Raw genomic sequence first — 27,134 nt, 5'->3', positions numbered from 1 at the left:
TATAGATTTCCATTTATAGTGATTTATATTCATATACATATAAGGATATATAAGATCATCTAAACATAAATTAAACTAAAATGTATATTCATATAATAATTGCTAAATAAAGTGGGATTTAATTGTGTATATAATTAAATAATTGCTATGTGTGTATGTGTGCTTCTTTCTTCGACTGTATCGATTATGTTCAACATAATCAATCAGTACATTTTACTATATGATATAGGGATTGCTTTTTGTGTCACAAAGTTCCATTTTCATGATGGACACCATATTTGTTTTTATTACAATATAGTTTTTTGTGATAGACCATATATTATTAATAGCATCATCATCATCAACTTAATGTGTGTGTGTGTAAAAATGTTTTTGTATATTTTTGTGAGCTTCATTTACTTCTTAGGCATTTCCATTTGTGGGATTGATATTGACAGATCTGTAATATAATAATGGGATATTTAACAAAAACTAATTTTAGATAAAGTCTTTACGTTTCTTTTTTACATACTTTAGCATATCCTTTAACTGTTCTGTCTCTTGGAGTACATCACTTAGTTTCTGTTGCAGTTGTAATATCAAATCATTTTTATTATTTATTTGCATTTTCAAATGAGCAATGGTTTCTTCTTGAGCTTCAAATATTGCCTGAAAAAAAACAAAACACCAAATAGATTAAGACTATGAGAAATTTGGCTAAAATAAAAATCTACTTCTACAATATTCTTCTATACACAGAAAAAAATCTCACGAAAATTTTTCCAATTAAAATTTTAATTGAGTTTTAAAAAATATTCAATTAAAAATTTAATTGGTTCAACAAATTTTTTAACTGAAAAATCAATCACAAACAAGTATATACGGCCGTAAGTTCGGCCAGGCCGAATCTTATGTACCCTCCATCATGGATTGCGTAGAAACTTTTACGAAAGACTGTCATCCACAATCGAATTACTTGGGTTGTGGTATCTTAAAACTCCTTAATCTCGGGATCGGTTTATATGGGGGTTTTTATGATTATGGACTGATATGAACCAATTCCTGCATGGTTGTTGGATACAATATACTAACATCACGTACCAAATTTCAACCGAATCGGATGAATTTTGCTCTTCCAAGGAGCTCCGGAGGTCAAATCTGGGGATCGGTTTATATGGGGCCTATAAAGGGTGATACGGTCAAAATTTGACGTATTACTTTCAATTTTGCATTTAAAAAACCTGAACACCCCTCATTTTGAAGGTGTGTGTGTGTAGAATGTTGCTCCTATTTTGATTTTGGAATTCACTCTTCAGTTGTCAAAATGCCGTCCAAGCAAGAAGAGCAGCGTATCAAAATTTTGCTCGCGCATCGCGAAAATCCGAGCTACTCGCACGAAAAGCTGGCAAAATCGCTAAAAGTTGCCAAATCAACCGTTACAAATGTAATTAAAGTGTTTGAGGAACGTTTGTCGACAGCCAGGAAGTCTGGATCGGGGGGAAATCGAAAATCGGAAGCCGTTGAGACGACAAAGAGAGTTGCCGGTAGTTTCAAGCGAAACCCTAACCTCTCTCTCCCAGATGCCGCAAATAAGCTGGGTGTATCGTCTACAACCGTGCATCGAGCCAAAAAACGAGCCGGACTATCGACTTACAAGAAGGTAGTGACTCCAAATCGCGATGATAAACAAAATACGACGGCCAAAGCACGATCCCGGAGGCTGTACACGACGATGCTGACGAAGTTTGACTGCGTGGTAATGGACGACGAAACCTACGTCAAAGCCGACTACAAGCAGCTTCCGGGACAGGAGTTTTATACGGCAAAAGGAAGGGGAAAGGTAGCAGATATTTTCAAGCACATAAAACTGTCAAAGTTCGCAAAGAAATATCTGGTTTGGCAAGCCATCTGTACCTGTTGCTTGAAAAGAAGCATTTTCATAGTTTCCGGGACTGTCAACCAAGAAATTTACGCGAGAGTGTTTGAATAAACGTCTGCTGCCTTTCCTGAAGAAACACGGTTGTTCCGTACTGTTTTGGCCGGATTTGCCATCTTGCCATTACGGTAAAAAGGCCATGGAGTGGTACGCCGCCAACAACGTGCAGGTGGTTCCCAAGGACAAGAACCCTCCCAACACGCCAGAGCTCCGCCCAATTGAGAAATACTGGGCTATTGTCAAGCGGAACCTAAAGAAGACCAAAAAAACTGCTAAGGACGAGCAGCAGTTCAAGGCAAACTGGCTTTCTGCGGCGAAGAAGGTGGACAAGGTGGCTGTACAAAATCTGATGGCAGGTGTCAAGCGTGAGGCCCGGCAATTCGGATTTGGAAAAGCGAAAGCCTAACTGAATATTTTTCCTGAATTTTATACTAATTGAACTTGAAAAAGAAATTTAATTTGGTTTTTTAAATAAACGATTTCACCGATTTACACGCGTTTTCCCTTGACCAAATTTTGACCGTATCACCCTTTATATAATTATGGACCGATTTCGACCAATTTTTGCATGGGTGTTTGAGGCCATATATTAACACCACGTACCAAATTTGAACTGAATCAGATGAATTTTGGTCTTCCAAGATGCTCCGGAGGTCAAATCTTGTGATCGGTTCGCATCTCTTAGAGGCTCCGCAAGCCAAATCGGGGATCGGTTTATATGGGGGCTATATATAATTATGGACCGATGTGGACCAATTTTTGCATGGTTGTTAGAGACCATGTACTAACACCATGTACCAAATTTCAGCCGGATCGGATGAAATTTGCTTCTCTTAGAGGCTCCGCAAGCCAAATCTGGGGATCGGTTTATATGGAGGCTATATATACTTATGGGCCGATGTGGACCAATTTTTGCTTGGTTGTTGGAGACCATATACCAACACCATGTACCAAATTTCAGCCGGATCGGATAAAATTTGCTTCTCTTAGAGGATTCGCAAGCCAAATTTGGGGGTCCGTTTATATGGGGGCTATACGTAAAAGTGGACCGATATGGCCCATTTGCAATACCATCCGACCTACATTAATAACAACTACTTGTGCCAAGTTTCAAGTCGATAGCTTGTTTCGTTCGCAAGTTAGAATGATTTCAACAGTCGGAAGGACGGACGGACGGACTGACATGCTCAGATCAACTCAGAATTTCACCACGACCCAGAATATATATATACTTTGTGGGTCTTAGAGCAATATTTCGATGTGTTACAAACGGAATGACAAAGTTATTTAATATACCCCCCATCCTATGGTGGAGGGTATAAATAATAGTACCAATTATCCGATTTGCATGAAATTCAGGGAAGGTTGAAGGGGACGTCTAGACAAAGAAGGGCCACTTTATTTTTCTACATTTGGTCGGGGAGGGGGTCCTCCCATTTGCCCGACTTTTTTAAAGTACAGGGAAAACAAAACTGAAAAACTGGGTGAGGTTATGAAATTTATATTGGGTTTCTGATTTTTTTAATATTTTGTTGGGGAAAATAAAAGGGCATAGGGAGACATCCGCTTCTCCTTAAGTACATACAGAGAAACAATTAAACTTTTCCAATTTACTTGAAATTTACAGAGGGCGTGGGGAGAGCCTATGAAATTAATATTGGATACCTGATTTTTTGATATTTGGACGGGAAGAGGGGCCGTTCCTTGTCCTGCGATTTTAAAATTGGACTTATAATTTGCTTGACATTTTCTGGGACGTTTACACAAGCTACGCTACATCACTTTTCGATATTTCGTCCGGGAGGGGGACCTCCTTTAAAGCTGAAAAAAACTAAAATTCTCAAGTTTTCTTGAAATTTACAAAGGCCGGAAGGGAAGGTTATGAAATCAATGTGGGGGACCTGGTTTTTGGGTACTTGGATAGGGAGGGAACCTTCCCTTTCCTTGAAGGAATGTTTCTAGATTTTCTTGGAATTTTCAGGGTAGGTTAAGGGTGCTATTCACTGCGGTGTTTGTCGATATTTTACTGAGGAAAGGAACGGCCCTTTAAACCAATAGAGCAAAATTTAACCTATCTACTTAAAGTTTACCGGGAACGTGGGAGGAGATGATTAAATTAATACATGATTTTTCGATATTTGGTTGGGGAAGGGGAATAGTGAAATAAACTTTGTCGATTTACTGGGAATTTATAGGGACCGTTGGGTAGTTTGTGATTTTAATATGTATGGTCGGAGTGGAGAAGGTCCGCTTCTCCTTAAGTACATACAGAGAAACAACTAAACTTTTCCAATTTACTTGAAATTTACAGAGGGCGTGTGGAGAGGTTATGAAATTAATATTGGATACCTGATTTTGTGATATTTGGACGGGAAGAGGGGCCGTTCCTTGCCCTGCTGTTTTAAAATTGGGTAGTTTGTGATTTTAATATATCTGGTCGGAGTGGAGCGAAGGTGGGGAGAAGGTTCCCTTTTGTCCGATTTTTGAAAATTGAAAGTAAAGGTGATGAATGCAGTTTATCTATAACTGCAGCATTTATTTTCCAAAATTATTGTGAATTAAGTAACTTGTAAGATTGATTGAATTTATTATTAACCTTAAGAATTATAGCGTGAATTGAAATCCCTAGTTTAAGATATCACCCATCAATGAATTAAAACCAGTATAATAAGTATATTAAGTGGCAACACTCCTTGAGAGAATTTTGGACTTTGCCCTGAGCCGAGGTTGCCTGCTAGCCTACCCAAGAATTATCTTTCTTCTTGCTGTATCGCCGTCTTAGTGTTCACATCACTCTCCATTCTTCTCAATAAATTTATAAGTCGTTACCGAGAATTCAAAGAGTGTTTTCATTTTAATTGATGGTGTCAGGAGTAGCCGAACGGGTAACAAGAAATTGAATACCACTACTAACGCATTCCCTTTTTTATAATAGAGCCTAAGCTCATAACCAATTATAACCTCCATAGGAACCTAAGTTCCACTCTAAAACCAGAACCTAAGTTCTGTACTATAATTGTCAATATATTGGCACGAGGTTTAACATGGTCCTTCGAAAAAACTTAGTTTACCGCTGTGCAATAAATACAGCCCATTGTTTTGAGTTATTTGACTGAATTTTTGCAATAGTCAAGTAAAATAACTAATAAAAACTTTCTGGCAACATCTGATACGATTATTGTGAATTGTTCATGTATGTTGTCAAAATACAAAAATTATTTCAAGCTTATAGCAACAAACCTTAAACCAAAAGAGACGAAGAGAAGCCATTTTGAAAAATAAGTTACCAAAAAGAAAAGACAAAAGCGGAAAATTGATACTGTTGGCTGTGCGAAGTAGAAATCTGGAAAATTTAATAGCCTACAAAGCATCACTGTTTGTCCGACGTCTCGAAATCCATTGCTTCCTTAGGGGCTGTGGAGACATATCTACGCTGTGAGTTGGTCACATAGTACATGCTCCAATTGAGGTTAAAGGCGCGCCACCATGTGTATGTGTCTCGACGTTTAGATGTGAAAGACAAAATTATGGAGCGCAGACCAGTTGTAGTTGTAAACTGATTTAATGAAGACACGGAGACTTTAAGAGTCATCGGTGAGATACTGACAATAAGGTCGCATTATACAAAGTACGGAGACATTAAAACTCGGGAAATACACCAGCGCAGTGTCAGGTGGAACCTGCACAATATCTTAGTTGGCAAATATCATCAATCAAAAACCCTCTTATTCGAAAGAAGAAACCCCTTATTGGAAGCTGCACAATATCTTAGCTCATATTAGTTGGTAAATATCATCAATCCAAAACCCCTTATTGGAAAGAAGCCAAAGGTGCAGAATATAAAGGTATCAAGGCAACGAGTTGCAAACGTTGTGAATTTCTGAACGGAGCCGAAACAGAAAGAAATATAACTATATGTCAATTTGATGTGTTTCAAAATTTAATAATCTCATTTGCTGTGAATATTTATATTAAAGCGAATTTCATTTTAGGTTGTGGTCCACAGAAACCTTTGAATAAATGGTAGTGAATGCCTGTGTTTAACAAAAAGCGTGGTCACCGAACGCTAGCAACAGAAGATTCGACATAGACAACCAAAGTATCGGTTCCCACCATATCACGAAGTCAAACACACCACGTTTACATAAGTGAAAGAACGTCATCTATAGTACATTGCCCATTATCCTCGCAACAACTGAATCAAAAATTGAAAACTAAAGGCAACGTAGGCTGTCTAAACGAAGACACAAACTTGGTAACAGCTTGTGTCCAGAATGTAAGTTTGCATTTTTTTTATTATTTTTTCATCATACATCGACGTGCTTTCGTTGGAAAAGTTTGATTTGTATACGAAACTCTTAGGAGAGTGCTATTCATTTGTCACCTTTACTTGGGTGTAACTAACCTAACTCTAAGCAGTCTAAACGAAACGGAAACACGTTGAATGTCTTTATGCATGATAATATTTACGAAAATGCAAAACTGAAAGTGTCATCGCATCACGTGTAATTTGCCGCGGCTCTCTAACCGATTTATTCTCAAGTCACACTCATTCCTTGACACAATGTATCGAATATGTATATCTTAGTTACACTGTAAAGTTGAACCCTATTTTTTCGTGTATTTGACTATGTTTAGTCCTTGGCGGTTGAGGTGATTCGATTTAGGAGATAGGCGTTGCACCCTATGAATATACTTATAATAACTTTGGAGTTGCATATTAGCGGTACTGGTACGATATTTTGTCGTGATACCAAAAGATTAAGTGTTTTCGGACTATTAAGTCGCGACTTGAGGTGGTCCCTCACACAAGTTTTTGTTTTTACGTCAATCAGCTAGTCGGCAAGCTCTAAGGGATTTGCTGCATACCATTGGTTTTAGCGAATACTGTTGAATGTACTGATTGGACATTTTCTCTTTGTTTTCTGCTTTGAGGTATTTTTATTTTTTTTTGGTAACCGTGGGGTAACGAGGTGTCGGATTGCAGTGTTCGATTAGAGTTGTTCTACGGTGAGGAAGGATTCGACATTGCCTCGAATAAGTTTCGTTTCATATGTACCACAGACTCTCTTCACAATAGCTCTCGTCACTCGTTTTATACGCGTCATTGTCTCTTTGTTTACTGTGTGATTAGAGCTTTTTGGATTAAATTTTTCGATACCACCGTCGTGACGACTATTGTTATATAATCTATAGAGGGCTAAACTCTCAAGGATCACGCTCTCGCTGTGCTAGACTTGGGAGGAAATTGCTGGACACACAGAGTGCTTCTTTGTAGCAAGCGGGTGCAGGGAACAGTTCATCCAGGTTTCGTGGTTTGGTTTGTAAATTCCCTCCTGGGAAATTCGACAAATTATATTTCGTCTGGTATTGGTTCTGTATACCATGGAGGAAATCAAAAGGGAGTTTATTTTTCAATCGGACCACTTGGTTATGTTTTGTTCCAGATTTGAGGATATCCCTGCTGATTATACTGACTCATATCTGGAGGTCTTGAAGCAAGATTTAAAGGAAAGGTGGTCCACAGTTCAAGAGTGCTATAGGAAGGTTTTTTTGATACCCGATGGGGAAATTGAAAAGAACTTTAAAGAATCAGCTCTTGAAAAATATGGGACGTGTGTGTGCAGTTATCACCGACTTTTGTCAAAGATTTTGGACTTGCAAAAGACTCTCGTTGCACCATCTGATTCGTCGAAGCTACTGTCGGCCCTGGAGAATTCGGATTCGAGTTTCAGTTGTATTAAAGTCCCTCCCTGTGACACTGAGAATTTCCAAGGCGGATATGAAGAATGGCCTTCATTCCGCGATATGTTCACGGCAGTGTATATTAATCATCCGAAGTTGTCGCCGGTGCAAAAACTCTACCATCTACGTTTAAAGGTGAAAGGCCAAGCAGCCGTAATAGTTCGGAAATACACTTTGTGCGGGGACAACTTTGCCTTAGCTTGGGAGGCGCTGAGAACTAGATATGAGAACAAAAGGATTTTGGTTGACAATCAGTTAAGGATACTATTGAATATGAAAAATGTCACAGTGGAAAGCAGTGAGTCGTTGCAGAAAATTCAGACGACGATAAACGATTGTCTAGCGGCACTGAAGGCCCAGAATATACCAACTTCCGACTGGGATCCTATAATAGTGTATTTGTGTTCTACGAGATTACCTCATGAAACTTTATCGCTTTGGGAGCAATCATTAAAGTCTCACAAGGATTTGCCAAAATGGGCTGAAATGGATAGATTCTTGTCCGATAGATATGAAGTGGTGGAAAGATTGGACAGTATTCACGGTACTAGATTAGGGAGTAGGAAATCACCAGAGATCAATAGCTTTGTTACTGAAAGTGTCCCTGAGGTGGTATGCAAACTTTGCACTCAAAATCATGCGTTGAGGGATTGTAAGCAATTCAAAGCCCTTTCTCCAGCTGATCGTTCTCAGTTCGTTTCGGATAATCAAATGTGCCTTAACTGTCTCTCGGACACGCATGTAAGAAAGGTCTGTAAAGGTAAATTTGGTTGCACTATATGCAGGAGGAATCACCATACATTGTTGCACTTTCCGAGAACGAAATCGAAGGACAATACAGGGAGCCAAAATTTTAGGTACCAATCCAATATCAGTTCCCAAAATTCCACTGAGAGCCAAGGGGCATTCAGGGAGATGCCATCTACCTCGGATCAAGTAGAACCCTCTCACGTATTGCAGACCTCATCCCATTTTTCTTCGCAAGGAAATGAGGACTGCGAAAGTACCCTTCTACCCACCGCAGTTGTCGTAATAAGGCATAAGGGTGATTCATTTAAGGCGAGGGCTTTTCTTGACCAAGGGTCCGAAAAGTCATTTATCTCCAGGAATTTACAACAAAGGTTAATGTTGCCTACTGAATCGAAAAGGTTTCAGATAAGAGGCCTGGGCGGTCAGGTGGTGGCCAACTCGAATTCGATATGTAGTTTCTCTCTGTACTCAGATTCTTACGATAAGGATGTGGAGGTAAAGGCTATAGTGGTTCCGAAGATAACCCGTCTTTTACCGGATTTTTTCATACCGAGACCATGCACTCCGGCAGAAATGGATGACTTGGAGTTGGCCGACCCAAATTTTTATTCCCCTGGACACGTTGATTTACTCCTGGGAAGTAATATAATTCCCCATTTGTTGTTGCAAGGTGTTAGGAAAGTGTATGGGTCCTTAATGGCGCAATCTACTATATTTGGCTGGGTGATAAGTGGCCCGGTGGTGCGTTCAGTTTCGTCTTTCTCGATTCAGACTACGGAGGTCTCCAATGACGTACTTAGTCAACAGTTGAGGCAATTTTGGGAGCAGGAGGAGATCCCCACCGAACATTTGGCTACCCCTGAGAATGATTACTGTGAGACTCTCTATAGGAAAACCACTTTTCGGAATGCGGAGGGACGATATGTGGTTCGGCTGCCTTTTAAAGAAGGTTACCAATCTCATTCCCCATTAGGCTCATCCAGATCTCAGGCATTAAGTCAGTATCTACGGATGGAGAAATGTACTGCGAGAAATCCAGAAGTAGCAGATGCCTACAAGGATGTGCTACATGAATATTTGACCCTGAGTCACATGTCGAGCGTGACATCCCAAGAGAGGTACTCGGACGGCTCATATCTCTCATGTTATCTGCCCCACCATGCTGTTATTAGACCCGAGAGCCGCAGCACGAAAGTTAGGGTTGTTTTTAACGCTTCTAAGCGCACTGATTCTGGAGTATCTCTTAACGATGTGTTACATATTGGCCCGGCTCTTCAGTCAGATTTGACTACCATTGTTCTCCGATGGCGACTTTATAAATATGTTTACTGCGGGGACATTGAGAAAATGTACCGCCAAATTCTCATTCACAAGGATGATGTCAATTTTCAAAGAATCTTATTTAGACCATCTCCAGGATTTCCTATAAGAGATTATGCGCTCAGCACTGTGACTTTCGGCGTTAACTGTGCTCCTTATTTGGCTATAAGGACGCTAATGCAGCTGGCGCACGATTCTCAAAATGAATTTCCATACGCCTCAAAAGTAATACTGAATGAGACGTACGTCGACGATATTTTATCTGGAGGCCATGAAATTTCATCCGCCATAGAGTCTATTTCACAACTGATTTCGATGTTGAATACAGCAGGGTTTCCGTTGAAGAAAATTGCCTCTAACTGTCCTCAAGTTTTAAGTTCTGTTCCCAGGGACAACATATTAGATACGGACATTTTAAGGGTTTATGAGTCTAGCGAGATGAAGACCTTAGGCTTTAAATGGAATGCTATGCGAGACGAATTCACATATGAGTTTCACATACCCCCAGAAACAGGTGTCGCGACCAAGAGACAAATCCTTTCAACCGTCTCTAGATTATTTGATCCCGTAGGATGGGTTTCACCTATTATAATACAGGCAAAGATTTTGCTACAGCAGTTATGGATGGAAGGGACTCAATGGGATGAAGTTGTCAGACCGTCCACGTTACAGAAGTGGACTACTTTCTTGAGGAATATGGAAGAAATTTCGCTTATACGAATTCCCCGCTGGGTCAAGTTTTCACCTGTTTATGTTTCTCAATTACATGGTTTCTGTGATGCCTCGGAGAAGGCGTACTGCGCAGTTTTATATCTTAGAATTCATAGTGGTGAAACCGTTCATTCTCATTTATTGATATCCAAGACGAAAGTTGCCCCACTCGATCCCATAAGCCTTCCAAGACTTGAGTTATGTGGAGCGCTATTGTTGTCTAGGTTAGCGAAGCACGTGCTTTTGAATTTACGTTTGGATGGATGCGACCTATTCCTATGGAGTGATTCATCCATCACTCTTGCTTGGTTGGGGAAACCTCCTATAACTTGGAAAACTTACGTGGCGAATCGTGTTGCTAAAATAATTCGGAATGTTGGAAACTGTCCTTGGAGACATGTGCGCTCTGCCGATAACCCGGCAGATTTAGGGTCTAGAGGGTGTAGTCCAGAGGAACTTGCGAACAATTCCCTTTGGTGGCATGGGCCAACTTGGCTTCTAAGTCCTCCGGAAGATTGGCCAGATCCCACAATCGATTCGGCGAACCCACCCGAAGTTCGTCGTGTTGAAACCTTTCATGCATGTGAAGGGGATGAGGTATTGAGCAGGTTTTCCAAGTGGGATAGAGCGGTAAGGATACTGGCATATGTATTTCGGTTTTATACTCTTACCCGAAAACTTCGAAGGTACAGGTCTCTGTCCATCACACATGAGGAATTTAAGTATGTCAAGGAGAGATTAATTGTACTGACGCAACAAACGTATTTTCAACGAGAGTACACCCTATTGCGAAACGCAAAAACCCTTTCAAGGAAAAGTTCCCTTTTTCCTTTAAATCCATTTCTGGATGGAAAAGGGATAATACGGGCTAGTGGAAGACTTACGAACGGTGATCTCAGTTACAATGAACGTCACCCTATAATTATCCCGGTTCAGTCGTGTTACGCGAAATTATTGATCGAATTCACGCATGCTCTATTATTACATGCGGAGAACAATTTGTTGATGCGATCTCTTCGGGAGGAGTATTACATTTCTAGGCTACGGTCAGCAATAAGGAAATGCATTCGTGAGTGTAAAGTTTGTACGATCTACAAACACAAGATTCAGACTCAACTAATGGCAGCCCTGCCACGTGAACGAAGCTCCTTTTCTCTACCCTTCACTTATACTGGGTTGGATTTTGCTGGCCCATTTTCTGTAAAAATATCGAATGTAAGAAACGCTGTTTTCCAGAAGAGCTATGTGTGCGTATTTGTATGTTTTAGCACAAAAGCCCTTCATTTGGAACTTTGCTCCGACCTTTCAACGGATTCATTCATGGCCGCATTCACAAGGTTCGTAAGTCGTAGGGGTCTTCCAAACAAGATTATGTCGGACAACGGTACGAATTTCGTAGGAGCTGACAAACGGCTTCAATATGAATTTCAACAGTTTCTCAGAGAAGTATCCGGAGATATCTCGAGTAAACATGTATTTCAGAATTTCCGTTGGGAGTTTATTCCCCCAAATGCTCCCCATATTGGTGGGTTATGGGAGGCGGGAGTCAAATCCTTCAAGACACATTTTAAGAAGGTTGCTCAAAACTATAGATACACTTTCGAAGAATTCGGAACCTTGCTGGCTCGAATCGAAGCTGTGTTAAATTCCCGACCTTTGTCCCCAATGACAGATGATCCCCTAGAACTGAATGCGTTGACACCTGGTCATTTCTTGAGAGGTGCCCCTTTGATTGCTATGCCTGAAGCGCCATCTGAAACCCTAACATTCACCGATCGTTGGGAAAAGCTAAAGGCTTTGCAACATCATTTCGCAAGACGTTGGAAGGATGAGTATTTAAAGGAGCTGCAACGAAGGTACAAATGGCAGTCTCCTAAAAGAAATGTCCCAATAGGTCAGATGGTTGTGATAAGAGACGACCAGCTTCCACCTTGCGAGTGGAAGCTAGGAAGAATTACGAAAACGTTCCCCGGGCTTGACGGACATGTCCGAGTGGTTGAAATCAAGACATCGAATGGTATCATGAGAAGGGATATCACTCGAGTGTGTCCCCTATTCACTGATCGAAAGGAATCCCTTTCTACTCCCTTATAAACGACGCATATTATTAAGCTCTCTTATCTCGTTTTCTCAAACTCTCGAATGTCCCATCACCTTACTAAAAGAATCCGTAGTAATGTTTTTTTTTCTTTTTCTTTCTTTTTTTTTTCTTTCTTTGTTTGTTTTTGCTCTGTTTCCCTTTACTTCTATAGGGCGCCTAGAAACCCAAAAATTCATCAATGCCTCATTTGCCTCCGATTCCATGCTTTACGGTTTTGCCGACGATTTCTTAATATGGATATTGGAGCCAGACGACGGGAGGCTAGGCGCCTCGGGTATTGCATGAATTGCCTTGCCCGGTCACATAAATCATACGAGTGTCATTCCGAGATAGCCTGCAAAGACTGCGGTGGAGAACACCATACACTCCTTCATCTCCATCCTTTTGAAAAGCTTACCTTGGAGCAGATGGAAGGCGGTCGTATACCATCTGATATGAGGCACTTCCTTTCCAGGGTTACATCCGAAGAAGGGGTTGCCCAAAATAGTGCTCCAGTAGGCAGAAGACGGTCGGTAGCAAGAGATTCACTTGGCAGAAGAAACAAAACAGGTCGTCGATCTCTCCTTCCACGAAAGCCGACACCGGAAATTACTGGCACGACTGACTGTCGGCGTCGCCATCGCTCACCACAACACATCCTTGCCGAAGGAAGAATTTCGTCAAGTCGTATCAATTTAGACCATCAACGGAAAATGCTTGAAATCGCCCTTAAAGCTTTACAACATCTCAACCGTGCTCTAGCAGATTAGACCTTTCGGCCAAGGTGGGGGAGGATGATGAATGCAGTTTATCTATAACTGCAGCATTTATTTTCCAAAATTATTGTGAATTAAGTAACTTGTAAGATTGATTGAATTTATTATTAACCTTAAGAATTATAGCGTGAATTGAAATCCCTAGTTTAAGATATCACCCATCAATGAATTAAAACCAGTATAATAAGTATATTAAGTGGCAACACTCCTTGAGAGAATTTTGGACTTTGCCCTGAGCCGAGGTTGCCTGCTAGCCTACCCAAGAATTATCTTTCTTCTTGCTGTATCGCCGTCTTAGTGTTCACATCACTCTCCATTCTTCTCAATAAATTTATAAGTCGTTACCGAGAATTCAAAGAGTGTTTTCATTTTAATTGATGGTGTCAGGAGTAGCCGAACGGGTAACAAGAAATTGAATACCACTACTAACGCATTCCCTTTTTTATAATAGAGCCTAAGCTCATAACCAATTATAACCTCCATAGGAACCTAAGTTCCACTCTAAAACCAGAACCTAAGTTCTGTACTATAATTGTCAATATATTGGCACGAGGTTTAACAAAAGGTTTGTCCGTAAATGGGGACTCGGTACATTATTTTATGATTTTTGCACAGGCTTCTGCCAGGCTTTTTAAGTAAAAAAACTAAAATTTACATGAAATTGGCAGACAATGTAGAGGGTGCATAATTTTTGGTGTATGTTCGGGAAAAGCATGTTCTCCGTGTCAAACATTTTAACAAATGTTAATGTGGTAAGTACTTTTGCTCTTTCCGATTTATTGGACGGGAAACAGTGATTCTTTGTATGTTGTTGAAATATGATGCCTAATTTTCCGGTATGATGAGGAGAAGGATACCTTTCCTTGACAAACCACACTTAAAATTCCCAGGAAATGCAGAAGATTATCCAACGATTTGAATACGTAAGATAATTTAAACAAATTGGTGAAAAGAGAAGGAAAAATTGTGAATTTTTGAAAATATTTGAGGCCAAACGTTTCAGACAAGCGTTAGAATCCATTAAAAATTATAAAAATTTATAAAAATTATTTATTTGACAAAATATCACAGAATTTTTTAATTTACACCCAAAACATTGAATTCGGATCACACCTAAAGAAGTGATGCAAATTCAGTGCACCGGCTGTTGAAATGGAGGACTTCCGTCCTATGACAAGCCCATGTTAAACTCATCGCTTCTGCGTCAATTTTGCACCACTTCCGGATCCAAAAAGGACATTTTCATTACTTTTTTTGGCGACGCTTTTTTTGCTGGGCTATGTAGTGATCCTATCCTAAAATAAATTGAACGACTTTTTCCTTCCCATGTTAGGATCTCCTTTTAAAGAATTTCTGTACAATAAAGTATTCTATACAATTAAGCCATTTTGCAGGTATAAGTTCGATTTTAACTCCTTGTTATGAACTTTTCAAACAATTTTCTGCTACGCACATCACTATCGGTACGTCACATATAGTGAGGGGATTCTTAACTGAGAAAATCGTATTTATAACAACATGTGGACACAGTGCATTAGTATCTTTGAGAAAGCAAATAAATGAAATTAAATAAAATAATATGATAAAAGATCCATTTTACGGAAGATCGACTGTATATGTAATGCACTGAGTATACCCATGTATTTCTATAGGGTATACAAACAAGTAATGTTTATCTACGAACTGATAATTCACATGTGAAGGGGTCAATTTTTGTGGGGGGCTTTGAACAAAATTAAAATTGTTTCCCGTGTATTTGAACTGGCTACACCAATTCAATTTTAATTCCATATCTTTTTATCTTTAAATTGAATCGAAATTAAATCTATTTATTTATTTGTAAACGATTGTCACAATATGTAAAACCATAAATAGCTAAATCAATAATTCTTTGGTTATCAATAGAATTTTTTTAGATATCAACACAACAAAATAAATAAATATATTGACACCAAATATTTGCGTTCAGGTCAAACATTGAGGATACATCTGTTTTAAATTTGTATGTCGATAAGATCTTTTCAGAACGTACAGTTCAATAATGATATGAGAATATGTGTGTGAATTTATTCAATTCTTTATCGACGTTTTCTATTCATGGTTGGGGTTTTATTACACTCCTTTTGTTCGAAATGTTCGTAGGGTTAGGAATACTTAGATTTGATTGCCTTTTGCTGTGGATACATGTGACACAAGTGGTAAACTTCTCTTTTATCAAAAGGCAAAATTTTTTTGTGTTCCATATTTTTTATTAAATTTAATTTCCATATTTTTTATTAAACTTAATTTTGGATGAAATTTCCAGCTCGCAAGAATAGCGACTTAAAATTTCGATTTTTACCTGCTTGTAGTTTGAATTATATGTAGGAAATAGAAATTTTAATAAATGGAAATTATTATCATCCAAGGCAGATTTAGTAAGGTAGTTTTAGTATTACAAAAATAAAAATGTCAGTCGCCATATTGAAACTTTGATTGTCAGTCATATTGAATTAAATTTGAAATAGTGAAAATCTGGAAATGTATCGATGTATGCTTCGAAATATGAGGAAATGTGTTACGGTTCGCATGAATAATTGAAGTAATTCTTACCATCAGTCTAGAGATATCCACATGCAAATATTGGGTATCTTCGGTCTACATGGGACATGATAGGGATATGCCACCCTGTGCCGTTAAGACCTTAGTTGAGGAGTCACTAAAAACAAAGACAAAACTCATTATGGGATGCGATGCAAATGCACATCATAGTATTTGGGGAAGTAGTGATACTAATGCAAGGGGAGAGTCGCTAATAGAGTTTATTTTGCGTACTAACCTGGTAGTTTGCAATAAGGGAGATGCACCAACCTTCGTCACCAGGAACAGACAAGAGGTTTTGGACGTAACGTTGACCTCTCCAGAACTGAATGATAAGATATCTGAGTGGCAAGTTTTGAGGGAACATAGCTTCTCAGATCATCGCTACATCAGTTTCAGATTGGCTGTTCGTACTTCAAAGACCATATTTCCGCCAAATGTTAGGAAAGCTGATTGGAATAGGTATAGGGAATCGTTCAATTTGATGATACCGGAAATGCCGGAGACAAATATGAGCACTGTGCAAGATATCGAACACGCAGTGGAGCGGATTACGAAGGCCTTCAACATTTCACTGAAATCTGCTTGCCCTAGAGGAAAGCCAAGGGGAAAAAATCGGCCGCCATGGTGGACTACGGAGTTAAGTAATATGAGGAAATCCTGCAGGAAGCTCTTTAACAAAGCAAAGTCCACAAGAGCTCCGGAGGATTGGGACACTTACAAGATGAATCTGAGAGAATATAAACGAGAACTGAGAAGGTCTCAACAAAACTCTTGGGATGATTACTGTAGCAGTATTGAGAATACGTCAGAGGCTTCCAGACTACGGAAGGTACTAGCATCCACTAACACCGCTCCAGGTTTCATTAAAACATCGGAGGGAAATTGGACAACGTCCAGTGAGGAGACGTTGGAGGTACTTTTGGACACACACTTCCCTGGAAATCAGACGGTTGAACCATGTTCCGGCGGTGTAACAGAGGCTCGGCGATCATTTCCTATCGAGGAAATTGTGTCGGAATCTAGAATAAAATGGGCTTTAAATAGCTTTGGACCATTCAAATCCCCCGGACCTGATGGAATTACTCCGGCGGAGTTACAGGCAGTGGTTGAAAAAATTATCCCCTGGTTGACGGTGATATATAAACAATGTGTAAACTTAGCATATATTCCAGAAAAGTGGAGGGAAACAAAAGTCGTCTTCATACCTAAAGCAGGAAAAGCCTCTCACTCGAGTGCGAAGGATTTCCGACCAATCAGCTTATCCTCATTCCTACTTAAGACCCTGGAGAGGATGATAGACATGTATCTTAGAACTAGCGTGGATTCAAGTTTGCTCTCGAAACGACAGCATGCATACTCGAAGGGCAGGTCTACTGAGACCGCATTGCATGAACTGGTCAGCTTTATTGAAAGCTCACTATCTGTCAAAGAATACACAATCGTGGCGTTTCTAGACATCGAAGGGGCGTTCAATAATGTCCATCCGAGCTCGATATTAAATGGACTGACAACTCTGAATGTTGATCCAGGTATACTTAGGCTGTTAGACGAACTTCTAATAAAGAGACGTATTTCAGCCACACTAGGGCAAGCAAACATACAAAGGTATGTGAACAGAGGCACTCCCCAAGGAGGAGTTCTATCACCTCTTCTTTGGAATGTTGCTATAAACAACCTTCTGGTTTCTCTAGAAAAAGAAAGGATAAAAGTGGTGGCATACGCAGATGATGTGGCGCTAGCAGTCAGGGGAAAATTCCCATCCACAATCAGAGATATTATACAGAGACCTCTCCGGATGACTGAGAAATGGGAAAGATAATGGTCTTGGTGTAAATCCAGCAAAGACAGAAATAGTCATGTACTGCAAAGATCGCAAAACTCCCACGGTTAGGCCCATTTCCTTAGGGGGTACTGAAATTCCCTTTGGTGAGTGTGCAAAATAACTTGGCGTTATTTTAGGCTTAATATTGAAGAGAGGGCGAGAAAAGCCACGGTAGCTTTGTACTCGTGCAAAAAGGCAATAGGGAAAAAGTGGGGACTAAGACCAAAAATTGTGCATTGGCTATACACGGCAGTGGTTAGACCTATAATGCTATATGGTGTTGTAGTCTGGTGGCCGGCACTTCAGAAACCGACTTGTTTAGATAAAGTTCAGCGTATGGCGAGCTTATGTATCTCAGGCGCATTTAGTAAGACAGGAACAGACTCCCCTAATGTCATGCTACATCTATTGCCTTTAGACATTTTGGCCAAAAAGTCAGCTGCAACAACGGCTGTGCGGTTGCGCGAGCTATCGCTGTGGTCGGAAAAAATGTACGGTCATAGTAATGCCAGATGTGCCTAACGTAGTGGATTACACCCTGGCAAAACCACTTTTCGACAAAAAGTTTGAAACTCTAATTCCCAACAGTGAGGCGTGGTGTACACAGACCCCGGGGAATAAAAGACATATAGATTTCTATACTGATGGCTCCAAATTGAATGGACAAGTGGGGTTCGGAGTATATTCTAAAGATCTGGAAATTCGAATAGCGAAAAGATTACCTAATCACTGTAGTGTTTTTCAGGCTGAAATATTGGCAATAAGAGAGGTGGTGAATTGGCTGAGAAGTAATGTTCCATCAAATATTGGCATTAATATATACTCAGACAGTCAACCTGCAATAAAATCCTTGGACTCTGTGTTCCTTAACTCAAAAACGGCCATAGACTGCCGCAAATCTCTCAACGAGATGGCTGAGCAGTACAATATTCACCTAATATGGGTGCCTGGTCATAGGAACATACCGGGGAACTGTGAAGCAGATGTGTTAGCAAGGCTAGGAACTACCTTACATATTCCAGGGGAACTAGAATCTGTTGGTATGCCTCCGGCCACCTGCAAGCTCTTACTGCGTGAGGAGGCTGTTATGATGGCCAATATTCGATGGGAAAATTGCAAGGGTTGTAATGACACCAAGCAAATATGGCCCCATTTAAACTTAAACCGCACACTAGATATGCTAGTGTTCTCAAGGCGTCAGATAGCACTCCTAATATCTGCTATAACGGGTCGCTGCCTGATAGGCGAATTTGCAAAAACTATAGGTGCGAAGTATAATGACTATTGTATAAGCTGTCATGACGTGGAGGAAAAGGAATCAATTAAACACCTCTTGTGTGAGTGTCCTGCTTTTTGTGTAAGGCGTAAGCGAATTTTAGGAGCATATAGCTTTAGATTACTGGCTGACCTGGAAAACGTTAACTTAAGCAGTTTGTTAATGTTTTTGGAGCAATCTGGTTATTTCCACAAAAGTAAATAATGGAGAAGGTTCAGTGTTTAAGACTAGAAGTGCCCATATGTAATAGGTACTTTTAGTTAAATGTGGTATCACAATGGACTGAATAGTCTAAGTGAGCCTGAAATTTAATCGGGCTGCCACTTTAACCTAACCTAACCTAACCTACCATCAATTATGAGGACAATTTATTTCGACACTTTTCTGTCATAAATTTAAAGCAAATTGGAAATTTCAACATTTTTGGTATAAAATAATTTTATTTTGAATTTTTATTTTTATTTGTCACAATTGTCAACTAAACATTGGCGTAGCTAGCAACATTTTCGTAAGGGGTAAAAGCAACAATTTTTTTTTTTAGTGAAGATACCTCAAAAAGAGAAAATAAAAAAATAAATTCTTTTAGATGGGAAGAAACCAGAATATTTAATGATATATAGTTTGAAGAAATAATGCATGGTATTTGGTAAGGGGAGATGACGAACCTATAAAACCCCTTTAGTTAGGCATATGCCATTAAGCAAATGCCGACAATCAAAGTTCTGCTCAAATGAAAAAAATGTAATCACCTGATAGCTTGAAACTACCTTCCTAAATATATCTTGTTGTCATCCTTTATTTAAATTGCACAATATGAGAGTTTCTGGCATGCCAAATAAAAAAACAAAAGAAGTATTGTGATTTGAATAAATATTTTTTTAAAATATGGAAGCAGGTAAATCGTTTGTTTTCATACCCGAAGATTCATATGTGTGGAACTGATATTGAATTCGTTAACAGTACTAAGTGCCTGGGGGGATGATTCGTGATTGTTTGAATTTTAGTCACCATATTGATTATGTTTCCTCCAGGGTCACACTGGGACTTGGGAAATTGTACTGTTGTGGACTAAATTTGCCTCTTCCGGTGAGACATATGATGGGTTTTGCGTTCCTAATGACTCAGGTGAACTACTGCCTTGAATAGGTATCATGCACTCAACACTATAATAGACACAGGATCAGGCTCATCGTCAATAGAATAGTGCGTTTTGTATACGGACTTAGTAGGTTTGATCATGTCAGTGACTATGTTAAGGAATTCCTTGGATGTAATTTTGAACAATATGTTTCATTGCGTAAATTGATTTTTTTGCTATAAGGCTATTCAGAGATCGTTACCCGCGGATTTACTTTCGAAATTTATTTTCTCCCACTCTGTTAGGAACCCACAGATTAACATACCTCAGATTGCCTGTTCTACATTCGAGATATCGTACATAGTGTCCGTTGCTAGAATTTGGAATTCTCTCCCGATAACACGCAGGTGCTTCAATTTTACTGTTTACCACTTTAAGCAATTCTTGTTACAGAGTTTTCTGAATGAATGATTCATAGAAGAATAAATTAATGAATAAAGATGTCTGTCATTGCCAATAGTAGTTATCCTTATTTTCTGGAATAAGTATTGGTGGATATTATTTGAACCTTTAGCCATATTTCTATTTTTTACTTTTTAGTTTTATTTTTAAATCGGTGATAAAATTGCCAGCCCGTGAACCCACTAGGGACTTAGACATAGAGGAAAACATCTCAGCTTTGACGCAAAGAGACAATTATGTTGATATCTTAATGCATCCAAAAAGTTACAGAATTAAAAAAAGGCATTTGGATCTACTGTGGTTTGTAAAATTTATAAAGAAATAATTATTTTTGTCATGACATATCTACTGCTTTTACTCGAAAGAATTTGTCGAGTAATTTGAAGTAAAAAAAATCTGAAAAGAGACATGCATTTTGACATTGTTCTCTCAAAATTGTTTATTACTTTTACTATTTGTTTGGGTTGAGGAACGGTTTCTAGTAAAAACTAGTAAAAATAGTAACTAGTAGTACATAAAGGAACACAACCAAATTAACATTTACAAAGTTCGAATTTAGCACAAACTTGTTCAGAATTTCCTAAAATTAGTAATTTTACCAATAAAAAAAATCTTTACAAATTGTACATGTAACTTACTCGGCATTTGTAATATAAATTAGTTAAAATTCTATAAAATTGGCCTATATTTTCGTTCCAGATGGATTTACTTTCTTTCCCCAATTTTCTTATTGATTGCATGCAATGTATTGCGTACATATTTGTGCACTTACCCTACATTCCTCCATGGATTCGGAATATGATGGTGGTTCATCCAAACAGAAAAACTCTCTCACCAATTGACATTTTCTCAGCTCCTCTTTGCTCATTATCGAATTAACAAACATTTGCAATCCCTGAATTCGATTATCGAGAAATACCGAATTGAAATTGTCACCAAAAATCTTTTTACGTGGTAAATTTAATATCAAATGTGGATAGGATTGCTTCAATTTCGTATTTAGACGTACAAAATCCGTGTAACGACGCATTACCAACCAACAATCATTGGTATTCGGGTTTTCTACACGTAATTTGTAAACAGTAAAGCGTGCTCTTTCTTCCATTACTTCATAGCCTATAATGGGTATACGTAATATACTATTAGGATCCACTGGAGGCACATGATGGCCACTCAATGAACCAACACCTATGGAGGAAGATGTCATCTCACTTGTGGACATTGAGTTTGTACGTTGTGTTCGAACATAATTTCCTTCACTCATACGTCGACGTGATGGACCACTACCGCCGGGGCAGTGAGAAACATCGACTTGATGATTTGATGTTGTTGCAGCATAAGACGATTGGCTTAAATCACGATGAGATCTTGCCCCACTCAACATGTTTGTAGAATTTTTGTTATTTAGTGATGATTGTGAACAGGTGATGTTATTGTTATTATTATTATTATTATTGCTGGCAGTCGCTGCTTGATAATTATGAGTGGAAATTGTTTTGAGACAAACTTCGGATTTAGCATTCAGAAGAGCACCTTGTTTGGACTTATTTTGGCAACTAAGCAATTTGTTAATATCACTATCTGATTTGGTACGCACCAAACGGGCAGCTTCCAAACGCCTCAGGGACTCCGATGGTTCCCCAAATTCCGGATTGGAGCGTGTCAAACGACCCAAAAACTTATATTGTGATCTTAGGTTACTATGTAAAGCGTGATTGAGATTGTGTTTTGTACTAGGGATTTGTAAAAAGCCCCCTTCGGAAGCACCACCACCAGACACCGATGTTGATGTTGCTGTTGTTCCCTTTGATGTTTTAGCCAACTTTCTAAACAGACTTGTCCGTGAATTTACTGCACTTCCGACTACAGTTGGGGACAAGTGATTATCGCGCTTCTTGATGGCGCGCAAAGACATTGGTGGTATATCCGCAAACTATATAACAAAGACCTTATTGCGTATTCAATTATTGTCAGGGTTACAATTAGTGTTGTTAGCTGCGAATTTGTTGCAAAATTTGAGATAATAATGATGACGGCATCACGCTCCTTAGACTTGGGGTCAATGAAAATGCACAACCTTTCCTTACATCCACATAGGAAACTGAATCATCAATTAAAATGTGTTGAACACGCACATCATCTAAACAAACAAATCTACCAAACTTTGGAAAATATGAGAAGAAAATAAAAAGAAACGAAAATAAAAACTAATCGTCAATATATTCTTGAGCCAATATATTGTGGCCAGATAGAGAGTGATGCCAGATTAGTTAAATTCGAATTGTGTAGGCAAACCTAAATACCCACGCAACGTAATACCCCGCATACCCCTCATACAACACCCTCCCTTAGACGATCACGCGAACTTAAGTAACTACGGGTTTTCATCAAAATTACAAAAGTGGACTTAAATTTTTGGATTTAAAAATTGCTGAAATATAGGCTTTCTAATTTTACAATAATTGAGAGGTAAACTTTTTTTATGAAATATGTCAACTATCCTGATAGAATGTTAAAATTTATCACCATTCCGAAATCGATCGATATTTCAGTCGAAATCTGCTGTACAAAGTCCCGTAAAACTTGTACAATTAAATTGCAAAATGAACGTCGCTTTACATCGAGTTGTCGCCATAGACCGTGTGCGCTGTAAAGCGCATTAGAGACTATCAGTTATGCGCTTTATGCGTTTTACAGACTATCAGTTATTCCGGACGACAGTGCTCGTGTCGAACATATCCCATATATTGTGCACATTATCAGTTAAGTCCGAAGGCATAATCGATACTGCTGCATGTTTATGGGATCGATAACACATTTACCGATTATTTAGTCATCGCCGACATGTCGTATCGATCCGACACACTTTAAGATTCTTTACAAACACCGACATTCCGTCCGGAACAATTGATAGTCTGTAAAACGCATTACAGACCATCAGTTATTCCGGAGGGAATGTCGGTGTTTGTAAAGAATCTTACAGTGTGTCGGATCGATACGATACAATATATGGGATATGTTCGACACGAGCACTGTCGTCCGGAATAACTGATAGTCTGTAAAGCGCATAACGTACGGATAAACTTATGGCGTTTTCTTTTCTTGTTAAAAATGCGCACTTTTTTGCATTTTGCCCGGAAAATGTAGTTTTTAGGTTCTTTTCTAAAAAAACTGGCAAAAGTGCGAAAAGGCTTCGAATTCTGTTGTGAACATAGCGCCACGCATAGAGGCAAATTACGGGCATTTTCAGCACTGCCAACAAACGAGAGTGCTGCGATTGCCCTGTTTCATTCTTTGAATTCTTTTCTGCCCGCTGAAATGATAGCATTTTTTTAGGTTGCTGGTAACATTTTAAAAATGCGCATTCTGTACAGACAAAATGAAGGCAAAGCACTTTTTTCAGAAAAGAAAACACCATTATCTTTGAACGGCGTATAATGCGCTTTACAGACTATCAGCTATTCCGGACGGAATGTCGGTGTTTGTAAAGAATCTTACAGTGTGTCGAATCGATACGACTTGTCGGCGATGACTAAATAATCGGTAAATGTGTTATCGATCCCATAAACATGCAGCAGTATCGATTATGACTTCGGACTTAACTTATAATGTGCACAGTATATGGGATATGTTCGACACGAGCACTGTCGTCGGGAATAACTGATAATCTGTAAAGCGCATAAGTCCAAATATTAGCAGGGTAGTGCCAGTTTTAAAAAATGCCAGTTTTAAGAATCCCATAAAAAGATTTGTGCTAGTTAGTTTTGGCAACTCTGGTAATAAACATATGTTTTAGCACAAAAGAATTGGTTGACAGCAAGCAGCGGCGAACATAAAATTTCATATATTTTTAATACTAATCACATATAATATTGTAATACCTTGGACGCATCATCTAATATTATGATGGACTCGGAGGTATTAGGCCTTCATGATGACGATCTTGAAGAGGGAGCGGTAAGAAAATTTAAGCATTTTCGCCAAAAGTTATTGATGCAACGCCCTAAGGACCGTTTCGATGACATTTTGTTTCATAGCTTTCAGATAGTTCTGATGATGTCTATACACCACTCCAGAGACCAGTCCTAACTATAACCCCAACACCTACTTCTGCCCGCTCCCAGGAAAACTCGAACAAAATGGATGATGACTTTGTAGAAACAAAAACAAATGACATTGACGATGATGAGTGTCAAAGTGATGAATCGAGTTCTTCCGCGGATTCTTCAGATACATGCCTTGCAAAGGCTAATAAAAAAGAGAAACGCCCGAAAAAACGGGTGAAACGCACAGTTATGGTTCGCGTTAGTGCATCACATGATGGAAATGAACAAAAAAGATCACGTTTCAAGAGATATGACATTTGGACAGCAGCATTACAAGAAGATGCACTAACAGAAAACATGCGAGGCTGCGATGTAACGCAAAATGGTTTTAATGATCGTAATGTAGAAAATTATGATTTCTCCTTGCACTACCGTTTAAATGGTGCTAATAGCCTTAAAAGACGGTTATCCGGCGATGATATTTCCGATAGCGACCAACAACAGCCACAACACAAACGTCAACGACCATCAAGTCGTGGAGAACATAATAGTCGATCTTCATCCTCATCAAAAAATTCGGTCCACGAACGATTGGGTAAGCGACGAAATAATCGACGATATCCATCGACAAACAGTGGTTCAGATTCGAATTCTTATGAGCCCCGTCTTATAGAAGATATTGAGGATATTGGGGATCGTGACACTGTAGATGTGGCTAAAGAGATTGCCTTGAAATTGCGCGAGCAAAAAGACGACTTACTAGGTATGAAAACTTACTGGTATATGATGTCCACATAAAACTAATTTAATATTATTACTTGCAGTTAAAATAGTTGAAGTTATTGGCATCGAATTATCATTAAAAATATATAAAGAAACACAACGCATTGAAGCAGACGGAGGAATGACCATACAGGTAATAATATTGATTTTCGAGAACCACTTAAATAAGGCATTGCATTATATGACAACAGTTTTGCCCATTTAATATGGCTCTGAAATTTTGCCGTATCTTGTCTGGGGTTCAATTATTGTTAGTGGATGAAATGCAAAACTTTATTAACACACTCCCACATTCGTGATGTAAGACTATCAGGGGTGAGCTACCGAAGGTCACCGTTTAAGTCTTATTATTAGTATGTTACGAAATTGGAATGTCAGGGTGTATCATCTCTGTGTTGAGCTCGAGATACACCAAAGCCAATAAGTTTTAAATCCATGTTTCCCGTCATAATTCCCAAAATTGTCTAAAGATTGGTGGTACATTGTATTATATAATCTTAGTATACGCCAGCCACATAGCTCTTCTTGGATTTGCTTTATGTTTTTGTAGGTTGTATCAGTTTGAATACAACATAAATATACATAGTCTCCATCTATGCCATTTCACAGCTTTTAACTCTTTTTTTTCATTCATATATGATTGAGAAACTTGTAGGAAAAAACTTACTTTGTTTTCTCTTTCATCTTATGTATTAACATTTTTATATTGTGTCTATCAAGTAACTTTCAGTAAAGCTTTATTTAACTTTAGATTATTATATTAATATTTTCCAGAACGGCCTAAGACGACGAACTCCTGGTGGTGTATTCCTTTTTCTCGTCAAACATAACGAAACCATTAGTGCTGAAGATCAAAAAGCGATTTTCTCCGAGGATCGTAACAAAAGCAATAAAAATCTTAAAGCCATAAAGACCATAATGCGAGAACGTAAAGTTGCAGAACTAAAGAAATGTCTTAGCGAACAAGGAGCTGAATTGAACACTCTCTCGACACGCAAAGATCTACTCTTGATGGGTGAAGAGTTATTGAAAGAACAAGAAAGGGGAAATCGTAAGTCCTTATAGTGAAGTGAATAAATATATACGTAAAATTAAATTTTAATTTTAAATTTTTACAGTATCAAATCCACCTCCATCCCCAGAAGCGGCTGAAAGGAGTCCCGAGTACAAGTCTCTGCCTATAAATTTTGTCACCAACGACTCAGTCGATCTTACAGAAAAGCCTTCTACTTCACATGCAGCGGTAGCAAATGATTTGCAAACATATGAAGATGATTTTCTGGATGTTAATTGTGGAGATATGGACTTTTTCTAAAAGAAAAATATTTATACCATAGGCAATTTTTTATAGTGTACAGCACTTACATATTTTTATTTCTTTTTTCTATGTTTATTCTATTTTTATTTCAAATTTTTTATTTTCTCATTATGCTGATATGCATATGTGAATTATTTAAATGAACAAAAAATGATTTGTAACAAAAAATATTGTTATTGCTAAAGTGAACACATAATAATTATAGAATTTTATAAATAAAGAAGAATTAATAAAGCGCATTGCAGTCTTTTTTTTTATTCCATGAATAGTAAAGATCTGAATAATAAAAAAAAAAATAAAAAATAAAATTATTGTTCATAAAAAACTAAACTATCGTTATTTATATGTGGGAATTTTAAACCCATATTAACGAAATTTTATAGAAACATTTTATTAAAAGAAGCAAATTTGCAATGAGATTTATTGTGGCAACAATTCCTTTGATTTGAGATTTAATTGCCAAATTTCT

The 27,134-nt window shown here is 38.5% G+C and overlaps 3 protein-coding genes across 5 annotated transcripts; 2 read left to right on the top strand and 1 right to left on the bottom strand.

The window, feature by feature from the left end:
* Positions 1 to 6: 6 nt before the first annotated feature.
* Snx16 (sorting nexin 16) lies at positions 7 to 22,782 on the bottom strand. Its single transcript, XM_075309459.1, has 3 exons — positions 21,291 to 22,782; positions 512 to 648; positions 7 to 439 (listed from the first exon to the last, which is right to left on the bottom strand). Exons 1-3 carry the CDS (start codon positions 22,431 to 22,433, stop codon positions 403 to 405), a joined length of 1,317 nt encoding a protein of 438 aa, XP_075165574.1. The 5' UTR covers positions 22,434 to 22,782; the 3' UTR covers positions 7 to 402.
* LOC142237979 (uncharacterized) lies at positions 4,425 to 13,648 on the top strand. 3 transcript variants are annotated; one of them, XM_075309462.1, is made up of 3 exons: positions 4,425 to 4,800; positions 5,908 to 6,191; positions 12,694 to 13,648. In XM_075309462.1, coding segments are annotated over exons 2-3 (600 nt in total). In that variant the 5' UTR covers positions 4,425 to 4,800; positions 5,908 to 6,189; the 3' UTR covers positions 13,292 to 13,648. The 3 variants fall into 3 exon arrangements, with proteins under 3 accessions (XP_075165577.1, XP_075165578.1, XP_075165576.1); XM_075309463.1 differs by lacking the exon at positions 4,425 to 4,800 and adding an exon at positions 4,815 to 5,350; XM_075309461.1 differs by lacking the exon at positions 4,425 to 4,800 and adding an exon at positions 4,815 to 5,700.
* Positions 22,783 to 24,296: 1,514 nt separating the features above from the next.
* On the top strand, positions 24,297 to 26,904 carry Phax (phosphorylated adaptor for RNA export). Its single transcript, XM_075312571.1, has 5 exons — positions 24,297 to 24,475; positions 24,556 to 25,327; positions 25,389 to 25,480; positions 26,122 to 26,398; positions 26,466 to 26,904. The coding sequence occupies exons 1-5, from the start codon at positions 24,422 to 24,424 to the stop codon at positions 26,660 to 26,662; spliced, it is 1,392 nt and encodes a 463-aa protein (XP_075168686.1). The 5' UTR covers positions 24,297 to 24,421; the 3' UTR covers positions 26,663 to 26,904.
* Positions 26,905 to 27,134: the final 230 nt, after the last annotated feature.

The sequence above is a fragment of the Haematobia irritans genome, chromosome 5, assembly GCF_050003625.1.
Source record: "Haematobia irritans isolate KBUSLIRL chromosome 5, ASM5000362v1, whole genome shotgun sequence".
Lineage (NCBI taxonomy): Eukaryota > Metazoa > Arthropoda > Insecta > Diptera > Muscidae > Haematobia > Haematobia irritans.
The sequence above is the reverse complement of the archived record's forward strand: the minus strand, read 5'-3'. Positions and strand labels throughout refer to the sequence as shown.